Below are 14,385 nucleotides of genomic sequence, written 5' to 3'. Positions count from 1 at the left end.
TGTTTCACCCCCATCTGTGTGTAATGCACTGCGCCTGTGCTCACACTTATATATGTGAGAGAAAGAGATTTGTGCTGCAGGAGGGAGGCAGCCGCCACTTCTCTATCGATCCCATAGATGAAGGCTGTCCACTCTAACATCAGTCTAAAAGCCCTGCAATGCAATCCCCTCCACTGTTGAATTTAAGGGCCTCTGCCTCTGGTCTGACTTGAGAGAGTCTCAGGAAACAGCCTGCTCTGGCCATTTCATCATCTGTAACTGCTGCCTGGCTATAACAGCATGCCTGCACCTGTGCCCAGTTTCTGCACTTCTTGTCACTTATTTCTAAGAGCCAATTAGCACCTGGTCACCTACAGGCCCCTGGGACAGGGCTGCATCGCACACAGGAAGTATTTTTACCAAATGACAGGGAAAATAACCACATTTTTAATTATTTTAAATAAGCTTCCAAGTCTAACCTGCGTTAAGGCTAAACATCTGATTGGCTATTTTTGTTTTGCCCTTGTCTGGGTGTGAGGTTGTCCACTAGCGGGGTGGCGCAGACAGGATAGGGGTTGTGACAGTCATTCGCTTGTGTAACCATGATCCGTCAGGAGCCGTACACCTGCAGCCGGTTAGTCTGCATGACACCTGGCAGGCTAAGGCTACGCACGCTCATAACACTTCTGTACAGATAGCCATGGGCATCGTGGCCAATCGATGCAGGGATTCACTGGCTGTTATCAATCATGACAACAGCCTTAAGCCATGTGACAAAACGTATAAAGCTACCTACAACAGCCTTGCTCACTTGTGCCCTCAGGGAATGCATCAGGCTCAAGGAGTTAACCCTGCCAATGAATTTGGCGCGGCTTATACAAATTACAGCTGATCATTTCTCAGCCAGTGTACAATTATACTGGGATGGACACGATCTACTTGATGTTAACGTGAACCAAGGACACATACATTTAATAAAAGTGAATAAAGACAGTATTAAGCTCTAGTGTAGCCTCAAATACAATATTCGTGTGCACTTATAAACTAATATAAAACATAAGCATCCCTTTTGTCAAGGGTGCCCATTGTATACATAAAAAACGTAAGGACAAAACACATAAAAAGGATAGGATATTATAAGTACATGTGAGATGTGGACATCACAGCACCCTTTTTGGGATTTTTTTTTACAAACTGCCAAGGGGCCAAGTGTATACTGATTTTCCCATTTATATCATGTCTCTTATAGAGGTTCTTCCAAGCACATAATCATTTAATAAGCTGGAATCCACGTCAGCATTCTTGTCATTATTAGAGAATAGCTTAAAAGGCAACGCATGTTTCTCAATGATCGGCCAGTCAGAAAATGGCTATGCAGCTGTAAAGAAACGATGCTCAACCTCTTGTTTAGGCCAGAAACTTTTCAAGACAGTGGAAAATGTAATTTAAAAGCTAAGCCCTTGGACAATAAAGAACACATCATAAAAATGAGTTGAGACAGCTTTCCCATTTCTAAGTGGCTGAACAGGTGCATTTCTGATTTCACGCTGCACTGAGCCGGTTTACAGTGATTGGAGGGGAGTTGCAGGAGACGGGGCATGTTTACAGGCAAACCTTGGAGATGGAGTAGTGTTTGCACATATGCTGGAAGGGAGAACAACAGTATAGAGCTTTTGCAAAGGGTAGAAAAGGAGTGAGGCATAAGAAAAACGGGATACGCATAAAGGGGGAAAGGATAGAGATGAAGCGAAGGCAGTGCAGTGGAAAGGACATGAGACCTAGGGTTCAAGGAACATATACTGTAGGGAAAAGTAAAAGAGTATTGCCCAGAAAGAAAGGCTCAAGGGCAGTGGAAGATTGGAGGAAGGATAGCGTGAAGGGATGGAGAGCAGATTAAATAAGTGAGTAAGGTGTGTAGATGAAAGACTTTTGTAAAAAAAAAGGAGACTGACAAGAAGATGGAATGAAATGAGGGGAGGCAAGAATGATTCAAATCAAACAGGCGGCAAAGATGTGGGCCTTTAGAGTGTCAGTGACTGATAAAAGTGTCGGGAGGAAGTGGGGCTTGGAGAGCAAACACCAAGACATGCTCCGCTGTGATGGGGGGGCAGGGTGTGCCACTAGGACTTATAACATTGCTACAACAGATAGAGAGGGATTTGAGGTTGTGACTGTGCGCAATGTGATCCAAAAACATTATTCAGAAAAAGAAAAAAATTCATGGAGACAATGTTACCCAATGTTCTCTTTTTCACTCCAAGAAGCGCATCTAAACCAGTCTGTGGTTTTTGTTTGGATTTTTTCTGAGAAACTCTACTGGTGCCAAAGCAGCTGGCAAAGAATGGCTCAAAGAAAGCCAGGGAACTCAGACTTTTCTTCACTTCTTTCATTCGAATATTTCAACTTTCACTCGAGGGTTTTTGGTGGTACTGCACTGAGTTTAGATACAAGGTTTCCTATTTCTTACAGAACATATATGTGGAATCGTACAACGAGAATAGTGGAAATGTTGGTGAACATGCATTTGTTTGTTTAATTTACATAGATTTAAAACTACCACACAATTTAATAAGGTTAGGATTCATTTTCCACCATACCATCTATAGCAACAATATATTATTAAGCTACACAAAGAAGATGCAAGGCAAATTCATTGCAGGTCTGTGGCTTGAACCTTAATATCTCACTTAATTCTCTAAAGCTTCAATTGTCAAATAAATAATGTCCATCGGCACTATATAGGCCCACTGAGCTAATTTGAATTGGCATATTTTATTCTTTTCCCTCCCTGCTGCTACTGAAGCATAACTTATGAGTGGACCAGACGGGCTTTGTTTGATTTCTCTGGGAATTGAGCCGAGAACTCCAAAATTAGACCAAATGAAAGCACAAAGCAGATCAATGGCGGTACAGTTTGCTGTGGCAACTGTGTTTTTCCCTCCCATAATTAGAACTCAGCACAGTCAAACAACAGTATATATGACAATAATATAAATATCATCATCTTTAGGCAATGCATAGTTGCATACCATCCATTGTTTTGGTGTGTGTGTGTCTGTGTGTGAGTATAAGGAAGAGGGCTCTTACCTTCCATCCTGTCTACTGATTGTGTATCCATAGGACGGGTTGTTGATGAAACTGATGTTGACACCAACCAGCGGTGTTCCGTCTGAGGTCACCACTTGTCCACGAATGACACAAGCATGGCTGCATGGGAGAAAGAGCAACACAGTTATAATGGTTATATATTTACAGAAAAGTAAAGAAAAAACGAAAATATATGGATGGATGTTATCTAAAGTAAATACTGTATACAAGAAAGCAAACAGTCATAACAGAAACAGACCACACTTACACCTCCTAGGAAGTCTCCAAGGGTTTTTATATCCAGAATAAAAGGATAATGAGATAAGTAGGCTTTCCTTTGCTTTTTCACTAATTAAAAAAAGAGCATTTATCTTTTCCATTACAGAAGGCAGGAGAGGGAAATAATAGGACTTGCTTGGCTGGTTATCAAGACCTTGACATATTTCCAGACTGACACCAGGTCTCTAGCTGCATAAATTACATCTGATCATCAGTCCCCACCAATCAATAGTGGGAAGTCTTCCAAGTTCACCTCCTAATCTTACTGAACTGATGAGTGGAGACCTTGCTGTGTCACGCCCCCCTTGTCGAATTCTGCCCATGTCATTAGCAAAGGCCCGACTCATGGTCAGCAACCGTTTCTGTAGTCGTTTGCAAAAAATCAGTCCCCTAACAAATGCCTTACTGCCACTTTGTCATTAGACCATGGCTATTTTTAATACATTTGGGTCTTAAACACTGCCACGTACTGGAAACAATTAACACTAGCGTGTTAGTAGCTGCCCTCAACATGTCCTTACCAGAGGCAAGATCATTCACCCCACACTATCATGGTCCCCAGAAACCCACTTTTATGTTAATTAGGCCAGATCCCCTTCAGAAGACCTTGGATGTCCACCACTGCACTGTAAACAAGCAAGGAGATACTGCTCTAAATCTTTGGAATCACACCCAAAGATCTTTCAGGATGCATTTCCTTAGAATTACTACTAGAGTTGCACAGTACGCCGGTTTGAATCTCTTACTAAAAGTCCTCTACTCTGTCTCCCCCTTTCAACTCTTAAGATCTCCAATAAACGCCCGCTGTAGAAGAACTCTTTTAAAATCTCCAATAAACGCCCGCTGTAGAAGGACTCTTAAGATCTCCAATAAACACCCGCTGGCCCAAAAATACCTTAAGAAAAAAAAAACTACTACTAGAGTTAACCCAGCACTGGCCTTGCTGTCTGAGATTAATCATTCATGCCGACAGTTTATTTTAGAGTCTTGTTTGAAGAGGCAATCATCCACATTTTCTTCAGATGGAGCTGGGTAAGTGGAACTATCTCCTTCCTGCTTCTGTGAACCACATGGGGAGATGATTCCTCGCTGTCAAGACAAATGATTTCAATATTGACATCAAATAGAACAGAGAGAAAGAGCAGCAAAGGAAGCGTGAAGCGCTCGCTGCAGAAACTTCCCCTCCGTATGAGATTTCACTAGTCCGAGAGCATTCACAAAGTCAAAAGGGACTTCACAGTATCTCCAACCTCCAGTCTATCATACATCATCCGCAGAGGGCAAAGTGAGGACAAGCTGTGGAAAATTAACTCAGCTGGAAATCATCTCTAGTTTATGTTTTTTAAAGAAGGAGTATTATGGATAACAAGTCTTATTCTAGCCAAGTCCTCGGATTTTATCATTGATGTCATGTAAGTTATGTTAATGCATGAAGCTGATACCCCTTATCGCTTCACATACTTTTGACATGATTAATTTGCATCATTCGAACAAGCTGTTCCGAACTGACTCAATCAATTTCACAATAAGCAAAAACGAAAATAAATGATTTTTTATGAAATTGAACAACCTTTGGTACGAAGATCATTTCACAAATAAGCTTCAAAGACATACAGCAGTTTACATTAGCGTGTAGTTATTAAAGAGCTATGCTGCTCAGTAGGCTTTCAGACAGAATAAAAAATGCATGCCAGGCCTAAGTAGAGATAACTTTAAATGATGAATACCATCCCAGCAAATAAAAACATAATTATCTACGCAAATTACCTGATTGTAGGGTAAACCCTTATGCAAATGTTACCGCAACACTCTTTCCCCGCCTTGTATGTTACCAAGCACACCGAGGAGTAAGGTCGAATTAGGAGACGTCATCGTCAATTTTTAACTCTCCAAATTGTAACGCTGCTGAAAGGCCTAGCAAACACCGAGAAGTAAACAAACACGTTTTCTGAAACTAATGGACTAATGCTAATAAAAGACTTCTAAATAAAATAACAATAAAAGAGCAAGCCTGTAAATGAAGCGAACAGCTCTGCATGCTGTTAAAAGCCAGCTATAAATCTTAGGCCAAATTGTTCCATAGACAAGTCCCTGTTTACTATTCAAGCCAGCATCCGCTGCTGGGCCTCGGCAGTCTCTTGTATTATGTGTCATGGTGGAGAGTCGAGACGTTTTATGCAGAGGCAGATGCTTTATTCAGTGGCACCTTTGCAGCTTTTTGTGGTGGGAAACATCAGAAATAGCACTCCAACATGTCTACTAGCATGAGGAAGTGGTTAATGGATCAATAAAAAGATGATCAGGTGACCAGGGCAGGCATATCAGGAAGATGCTGAAAGCGTGCCTGTAAGGCTCATTGGAAGCCTAGAGCACCCTGTCATAATCGCACATATCTGTCAGTGGGTGGGGAATGAATACCCAGCATGAATAATAGATTATGACTGATATTTTTAGGTGAGCTGAGGCCTCCAATCTTGCAGCTCATCTCTGGATTCTTGACTTTACTTATTTATGGCTGCATCTTCTTGTGAGAGCGACGGGAGTATTACTCAACCCTCTGCGCCTCGTCCTCTGTCCAGTGAAGAACTGCAAAATGTTGAGTGGTTCTCGAGAGCCAGAAAAATGTCAATGAGGCAAAATGTCACAAAGTGTGTTACAAGTGCTTTTTCTCAAGTATGGGCTGACACGACGGCAAATAGTTCAGGATCAGGCAGAATTGATGACAGTTGAAGTAATCCATTTTTTTTATCTCACTGCGAACTGGGTGATTTCAGTCTGATGACTAAGAAATGAAGGTACCACATGCTGAATATGTAATTTCAGAGATAAAAACATGTTTTACTGCAAACAGAGAGGTAAGATGGGCACCATTGGGGTAGCAAACATTTATCCACACATTTGAAAAAGCATCCAATACAAAGATATGCTGTTTAGCTAAATCTACTAATGGAAATGATCTTGCAAAAAGATCATTGCAAATCTATTTTCCCTTCAACAACAAAGCAACAGCTCTGCTGGACTAAAAATAGGAATGTCTGCAACAATAACCCTGTGCCATCAATTTGAAAAACATAATAAAAAACACTTAAAGTACCATCTCTATGCTGGTGAATTTGTTTGATATGTCCACTGTTTTTGACATTTGACACATTTTCTACCAGAGACAAAATGTGAAATGTTCTCAAAAAATGTTCTCAATTTATTTTTGTTCTGACTGTTGTCTGTTTGTTTCACAGGAGTATAATAAGCCGAGATGAGAGAGATCCATAAGCAAGTGGAATGCAAATAAGGTGACACAGAATCACAAGCGATTAAAGATGAAAAGAGAAGGAGACAAAGGAAAAAGAGGCAGGGGAGTCTTATGGGACCCTGACAGCCATCCTGCCTGATATGAAAGCGCCTCAGATTCCATGGCTGGGGTGCCGTGGGCTCTGCCTCTGGGAGTGGGCCTCAGATGGATTACACTAAAAGTAATCACAATACATGAATATGAGATGCCTTTCAAGGAAAGGAATGCTATCTGCCTTTTGCCATATTCTATGTTTGTCTATCATCATCTGTCCATCATCCTACTACCCATTCACACCAACAGTCACTGCCTATTTCAGCCTCAACTGCCAATATCGCAGACATATTAGTTTGGGGTTTTTCTTACGTTTTCTGCCATTTGCTGTGAGATAACCTTAGCATCTTAATTGCACTGGCCTACATAAATAATAAAAGCCACTGATTGATATTTGCTTGCAGCTGAAATGTCATTGCTTAAAACAAATGTTAGCCATAATACAATTTCAGACGGAATCACTGTTTAATCTAATTGAAATGAGTGTATAGAATCAAAGTCGAGCACTCCGAGAAGCTGAATTCATTTTCAAACTGACACATGACAGGAGAAAACAGATTTGTCCTACAGGATGTAGCACTGCGTGGTGTCTGGGGAGAGAAAAGCACGAGTCACTCACTTGCCGTCGAAGGGGTTGGCACCAGGGATGATGTGGGTGCTGTCTCTGCCCACCAGGAAGTGCACCCGGTCGTAGAAAGTCTGCAGGTTGCTCTGTGTAGAGGACATCTGTGTCTCCTGGATGATGTCCAGGGGGTCCGGCGAGCCAACGCACAGAGAGGTGGTGTGACAGGTTGCCTGCAGACAGCAGTCTGGATCCATGCAGTCCACTAGGCCATCTGACAAGGTCAAACAAGTCCCACACACACTCTGTAATTATACAACAGCCTGGACACACACCTGGCAAAAATAACCTAAGCGTATATGTTTGAGCCACTGGGGTATTATTCATTGTGACTGCTCTTTTATTACAGGAGTAAAGCCATATTATGAACATCTCATCCTGGAGAATACTTGAACACCTCTCGAACTGCTTGAGGTTCTCTGTCTTTAATTTAGATGAAATTACAAGAGACAGAAAGAGCTGCTGTGCAATGCACTTTACTTTGCTAAAGTGGGTCATTGGACTTGCTACCCTTTGCTTTCAGGGACCTATCTGGCCAGATGGGTGATACAAATAAACCCTGCTGTCAGGAGTCAGTCAACTCCCCGGCAGCACCCCTTGTTTGCCAGTGAAGGGCTTGTAGTTCCTGCACAGGGATGGGGGGGGGGGACACACACACAGTCTCTCCATGAATAAGGGATGCTAGCACATAGCTCAAGCCCAAAAATGAGGTCTGGAAGAAAGGAAGACATGTCTTCCACTTGGCCCCCAGAGAGGTGCAACCCCCCGGCTGGCTTTGTGTGTGTGCCTGGCTCTGCTCGGGGCGAGTTAGAGGGCAGAGCAGAGACTTCCTCCTGGGGCCAGCGCCTGCTCAGGGCTGCAGGCTACTACTCTGCTTTTTAATAAAAACCTGTTGTCCATTCCTCATCCTCACCACCCCTGCATAATTGTACAACTGAGCCTGGAAAGCATAAAGCAGGGACAGTATATTCTCAAGCACAAAAAGTGTATTATTTAGTCAAATCATGTCCAGTAAAGAGTCCCTGTTGATTATTGGCCAGTGTAAGAAGGCATTACTGTGTGTGTTGTTTGTGATTTTACCTCCATCGTTGTCCTTGACATCACTGCAGGCAGTTTCCATTGAGGTGTCACAGCCATTGCCCCTCCAGCCCAGCTGGCACACACAGAACCAGCCATTGTTACCCAGAGTGCACCTACCATTTCCATTGCACAAACCAGGGCAGCCCTCTGTGAAGCAAAAAAGGACAAAGACAGACGTCAGCACAGAATACTTATTAAAGCAGGCTTAGTGGGTAACAGATAAATACGGTATAGTGTTTGTAAACACGCACCAACCATAACACAATGACTACAATGTGGGCTTGATTGTGGCTTCTGTTTCTCTGACAGCAACAGACTCAAATGATGTGAGGATTTTAAATGGGCGAGGGTGGCTATAATGACTCTCGGCTGAAGTTGATTAATTGAATACACCTTTTGTGAAGCTTCTAATATCGCTGTGCAGTACAATCAGATAAAGAGGGATCTTTCTAAATCAATATTCACTCATTACTACAGTAGATTGGCCTCCTGTATCTTTGCTACTACATCTGGATAATGAGAGCACATACTGGCATTCCTGCACATAATAAGAACTGTTTATATGTGATTTTCAAATGTGACCGCCATTATGATTAAAGCGTTACTGTTAAAGTTGTCTGCAAAAGACGAATGGGGTGTAACAAACAGCATTGAATAAAGCTCCGTGTCATTATTTGCTCTATTTTTTTTTACCAAGTTGTCTCCAGGATCTTTTTGGTAATCAATAACATTATCCCTTCAGGGGGAGTGCGTGTCCTGTCATTAAGGGAAGTAGAAAATAAAACAGTAGGAGGACAATACTATTATGCAGGTGAGTGCGTTGGGCTGTGTACCCGGGCATGTGACCCCAGGGGAGTTAAAAGCGGGCTGTAGCAGACCGACAGGTGAAACATCTCTCTGGTTCTCTCCGGTCTTCACAAGGGCCTAGAACAGAGGATTATCTGCCCCATTTTGCTAGGGCTGTTTGGCATTTATCGGCTGCCTTGTTATTCGTATCCCCTCGCTGAAGCAGAGGCAGAGGGTAACATCTCAAGATATCAAACGCACGACTGTCACCGTTTGCGTAGTTGTGCCTTGATAGAGAGAATGCTAAGCTGACCCATTTGATCAACTAAAGAGACTGGGGCGGCTGTTTCAAAGCTCTTACATCACACAGGGAGAACAGGAGTGTGAGAATGAGAGAGCGGGAAGAGGAAGGGAGCGGTGAATGGGACATGTGTAAAAGTGAGAACCATCAGATCAAGAGAGAAAGAGTGACGGGAATGAAACAGATGTGTGTATTTAAGTATTAAGTAAGCTAAAAGGTAGAAGAAGTGCTAAGAATAGATTGGCGTTGTAGATCACATGGTTAGCTGAAGTCGCATTTTGGTTGTCGCAATACAGCTGAAGCACAGTATAATGGCATGAGTCAAAATACATGCACATTTATGAATAAAAAATGGGGGTTTTAAAAAGATGAATCAGAACTACATTTGTATATGTTGGAACAACTTTGACAAAATATTGCCAAATATCCCCAAACTTATCCTGTTTTTCTAATATGGAAAAGCCACTTCATCATATTTTACTTGAGCTAAATAATAGAGAGTAAAGCTTTTAGCCATGATGGTCCTTGTCCAAGAATGAACAAATGGCAGATGGCAATTGTGCAAACTCAATCGTTTCATTTTATTAATGTGTATGACGCATAGCATGGGATTGTATGAGAGTCTGCTGTACTATTGAATAATGTGGATCAATTCTAGGCTATTTAAAAAATTGTACGAAAAATAAATAATTATATTTCATTTTGGTTTTCGCTGTCTCCCCGAGGAAAGGGGCTCACAGTTGAATGCTAATACCATTAGAAAGTGTCCTGCCTCCTGGACACGTTTTGGACATTAGCCTTCCTTTTATGGAGGACATGGACAAAGGAACTCTGGTTAGACCAGTGGAGACGGATGATTAGTAAGCTCATCATTTTTATTACAAGGATAAATAAAGATCTGCTCTCTGTTGGCAGGGGTTCAACTTAATTGGCAGGCCTTTTCAGAGAGGAGCCCCTGCTGAGCCCCTGCAACAGCTCCAAACATGAGGCTGCAAGTGTTCCAAGGACTCCTCTGGCAGACGCTCCGTTGCCAGGTGGTCCATTACCAAGGACACAGTGAGAGTGAGGGAGGGTGCTGAAGGCAGAAAGGCAGGGTTGCTGCAGAGTCTCCACCCCCTGCTTGCCCTGCACCAACCAGACCATGAACTCTCTTAATTAGAGAGGATGCGGCCTCAGCACCTATCAGGCCCTGCTCACAGCTGCAGACTCATCCATAATGCATAGCGCAGGTTATGAAACCCCCTCTCCCAACACCCCCCTATTGAGAAAGCAAGGCCGCACACAGACCAAATATTCAACACGTATAGAGAGGTGCACTACTTGACTCACCAGGTGCGAAAGTGCTAAGTGGAGATTACTGTGTGACAATATGGCAAAACAAAGTTGATGGGAGGTGGGGATCTTTCAAATGAGCTGTTTGAGGCGAGAAGAGGTGCATAGTGTTTGCATATGTCAATGTAGGGGAAGAGCATGGTGTGTGTGCATGATTTGTTAATGCTGGCTGGAGTTACAATGGAAGGAGGGCAAAAATAGAAGGAAGGAGGAATGCCATACCTTTCACTACCTTATCCAGATAGTGAGCTTGGGAGATAAAAGACAGGACATATAAGGGAGGTTTGAACAGTGCCACTTCCATGACAAGACAGCAGGGCACGGTGTTAGTTTACATTACAAAAGGGAAATACAACAACAACAAAAAAGGTGCAGCCATGAAGCAAAGTCATGCATTACAAGCACAAACAAATACGATCCAACACAGAGGGAGAGGGATGAGATGGGAGAAAAACGAAGGGGGGGGGGGGGGGGGATGGTGGAACACTGAGAAAGAGAAAGACATATAGAAAGTGTGAGAGGGTAACAAAGTATTATGTTCAGACAGAACATTTTAATCTGTCCACATTTATCAACTGCCAGGATCGTCGGCATATTTTATGGGAGTATTTCAAAAGCAACGTGATTGATGCACATATTACCGCCCTTAAATCTCTCTAGCAATATCGTACAGGGGGTCAGGATGTTCAACAAAAAGCTCTTTTAATCTTGAAACACCTCTACGGGCAATGAGGTCACCAGAGGCTTCGGCTGCTCCACAGCTCGGGGCTGGGGGCCAACACAGAGCTCTCGATAATGACAATTGATTTAAATTGAGATCTTTGGCTTCTTAATGGATGACACTGAGGAATATTCTTGTCGAGAGAGTGGGGATCTCAATATGGCACTTATAAAAGGCCCATCAATAATGTAAGGCCGGCATATGAAACATTCACAAGACTGAGTCAAGGCTCTGTACTCAAGCAGCTTTGCCCGAGATCTGCATGAGAATTCTGTGAGGGTAAATTATCTTTATCTATTTGAATATGGGATAAAGTTTTCATCTATAAGACTAGCATTTTCAGATTGTCCCATCTCCATAGTGACTTATATGCGTGGGAGTTGTACATTTCTGCTCATTGAAATGCTGTGGCAGAGGGGAAGAAGGGCCATCGTTTTTATTTAATGCTCGAGTGTTTTATCATAGAATAACAATGAGTAAGCTATAACTTTAGGTGGCAAGTGTCAATAAAGTAGTGGCTGGGTAGTTCCACTTAGATGAATGCATCACATGTTACATGATTGCCACATATTTTGTATAGCAGTAGAACAAAGTAAAGAACAACAGATAGAAGAGAAGGGAATTGATGAAATACGGGGAATAATGGTAGAGTTGCAATCTTGCAAAGCAGGCATCATATAGCATGTCCTCCTGATGTCTCCTCTTATGTTAAGAGGAGGTTTGACAGTCCTGGCATCAAATGCTATGAAGCTCAGACACTCCTATTAATGAGCTCAAGTTACACTTCATCAATAATAATGTCAAACTTCAGAACTCAAGAATCCTTCCTTGGTCAGTGAGTTATGAACAGTAGAGAGAGGTCACAAACAGACAAACAGATTTAGGTTTAAATACGCCACGGTTAGTAAGAAACTCTTGACATTCTGTCAAGGTCTTTTAAACTTAACTCCTGCAAGCGTTTACAGAAGAACAATTGATAGCATGATAAACAAAGCGCTAAAAGTGATGATGACCCACATAAATAGCAAATGAAAAGGGAGAAAAGAGAGAGATGAGGAAAAGGATGAGTAAAATAAAAGGACACCTTAGCACATTCCCACATTAAAATGCATGAAGGCAAGCCTCAGATCCTTGAGTAAACCTGTTCATGCTTTACTGAGTTGCACAAATTCAATTAAGCATGCTTTTCCCTCTCTTCTCAAACTGGACCCATTCCCCTCACATCCAGCGCTTCATACACACACAGACAGACTGCCTACGCCTTTGTTGGCCCTCCAAACACACAATGTCCACCACCCAAACCAAAACCTCTTCCCATCCTACCAATAGTGCAGTGCTCTCCGTTCCATCCCGGACTGCATTCACATTTGCCGTCCCTGCAAGTGCCATGTTCGTTGCAGCGAGGGTGACACGCCCTCTGGTCACACCCGGTGCCCATCCAGCCGTCGTCACAGCGACAGGTGCCCGACACACAAATGCCATGACCACCACAGTCCGCTGCACAAATCTCTGTGGGAGACAGGGACACAGAAAAAGACAAAAAAGAGAGTGGGGGAAGACAGACAGAAGGAAGGAAGGGGGGGGGGGTGGAAGTGGGATGTAAAGGGAAGACGAAGCAGCAAGGGTGAAGAAAAGACAAATCCAAGAGTTATTGTCAAGGCAAGGCGGCCACGCTCCACTACCTTGTCTGATGGCAGCTGAAAAGAAATTCCTGCACCTCATAAGGGGCAATCCTGTTTGACAATACAAATCTAATAAGTCCATTATAAAGAGAAGACATGGATTGTGGTGACCTTAGCAGACTTATTCTTCTCCTTGCCTTGTTTCCTTTTAGTAAATTCACCTCTTTCTGGCACACAAGGGGGAAATAGGAAAAAATACACAGCTGGAACTTCTTTTTCAATACAATTGAAAAATCAGCACCAGCATTTTGATGAAACTATAAAACGAAATATAATTTCTTTGTTGTACGTGCTGTGTCCATTGCTTTGTTAAATGTATATGGGATACAGGCAGGAAATCAAGCTCTACAGAGTTATTCAAGGCATGATTAAAGGCCTCGGATGAAAATATGCTGTTTTTATTCTACCTAAGAGCTGTGTACCAGAGGAAAAATTACATTCATGGAATAGAGAAAAACTGAGAGGCAGAGAAAGCACATTAAAGCCTGGCCGGCGCTTTTGTGTGGCAGCTGAAAGACCTCCCTGACAGGCTGCGATACAGACTGGGACATTACCCCCCGTCTCATGGACTCGAAAGAGAGTATGACATGACGAAAGCTTAAAGAAATTAAACAATGACATATTTATTATGAATCCCATTGAAATGTTAACCTCTTAATTAACAATTATGTAAAAAAGGGGGGCTTAGCAGGAGGAACAATAGCCCTGTATCCATGACGTATTAGCCAAGCCATTTAAATATGACCACAGGGGACAAAACTGAAGGTAAAATCTTTCAATAAGTCAATTACTGCATATACAGCGGGTATTTTATCACTGCTACCGATCTAATTTTAGTGTTTTTGAAAGAGCGTTTAAAAAAAAAATCTAATGCTAATTAGAGCTCAGCACTTTGTTAAACTAATGTTACTAATGTTACATCTGACGTTTGATTTAGAGGTTCACTATTTTAGCAGTGTTTCAATCAGTGCCCCTTATGAATGCTTAAACACACACAAACAAAAAACCTTACATATGCAAACACAGGTTATCAGGATTCCTCTCATCAGTCGATTTCTTGTAATTATTTATTGTTGAACTATGCCACTATGAGTTATCCTCTAAAGACAATATTAACACAGCTAAATAGGAGGTGCTAATGAATACAATGAACCTTTTGAGTGATCTCATTAA

General features: G+C 42.3%; 1 protein-coding gene across 1 annotated transcript in view; it reads right to left on the bottom strand.

Annotated features, from left to right (window-relative positions):
* The window catches only part of tenm4 (teneurin transmembrane protein 4), a 174,909-nt gene that overhangs the window by 41,549 nt on the left and 118,975 nt on the right, over positions 1-14,385 (bottom strand). The window contains 4 exon segments of the mRNA XM_034207004.1: positions 3,067-3,186; positions 7,308-7,524; positions 8,391-8,537; positions 12,854-13,039. Coding sequence (XP_034062895.1) covers positions 3,067-3,186; positions 7,308-7,524; positions 8,391-8,537; positions 12,854-13,039 — 670 coding nt within the window.

The sequence above is a fragment of the Gymnodraco acuticeps genome, unplaced genomic scaffold (genome assembly GCF_902827175.1).
Source record: "Gymnodraco acuticeps unplaced genomic scaffold, fGymAcu1.1, whole genome shotgun sequence".
In the NCBI taxonomy this organism is placed as follows: Eukaryota; Metazoa; Chordata; class Actinopteri; order Perciformes; family Bathydraconidae; genus Gymnodraco; species Gymnodraco acuticeps.
The sequence above is the reverse complement of the archived record's forward strand: the minus strand, read 5'-3'. Positions and strand labels throughout refer to the sequence as shown.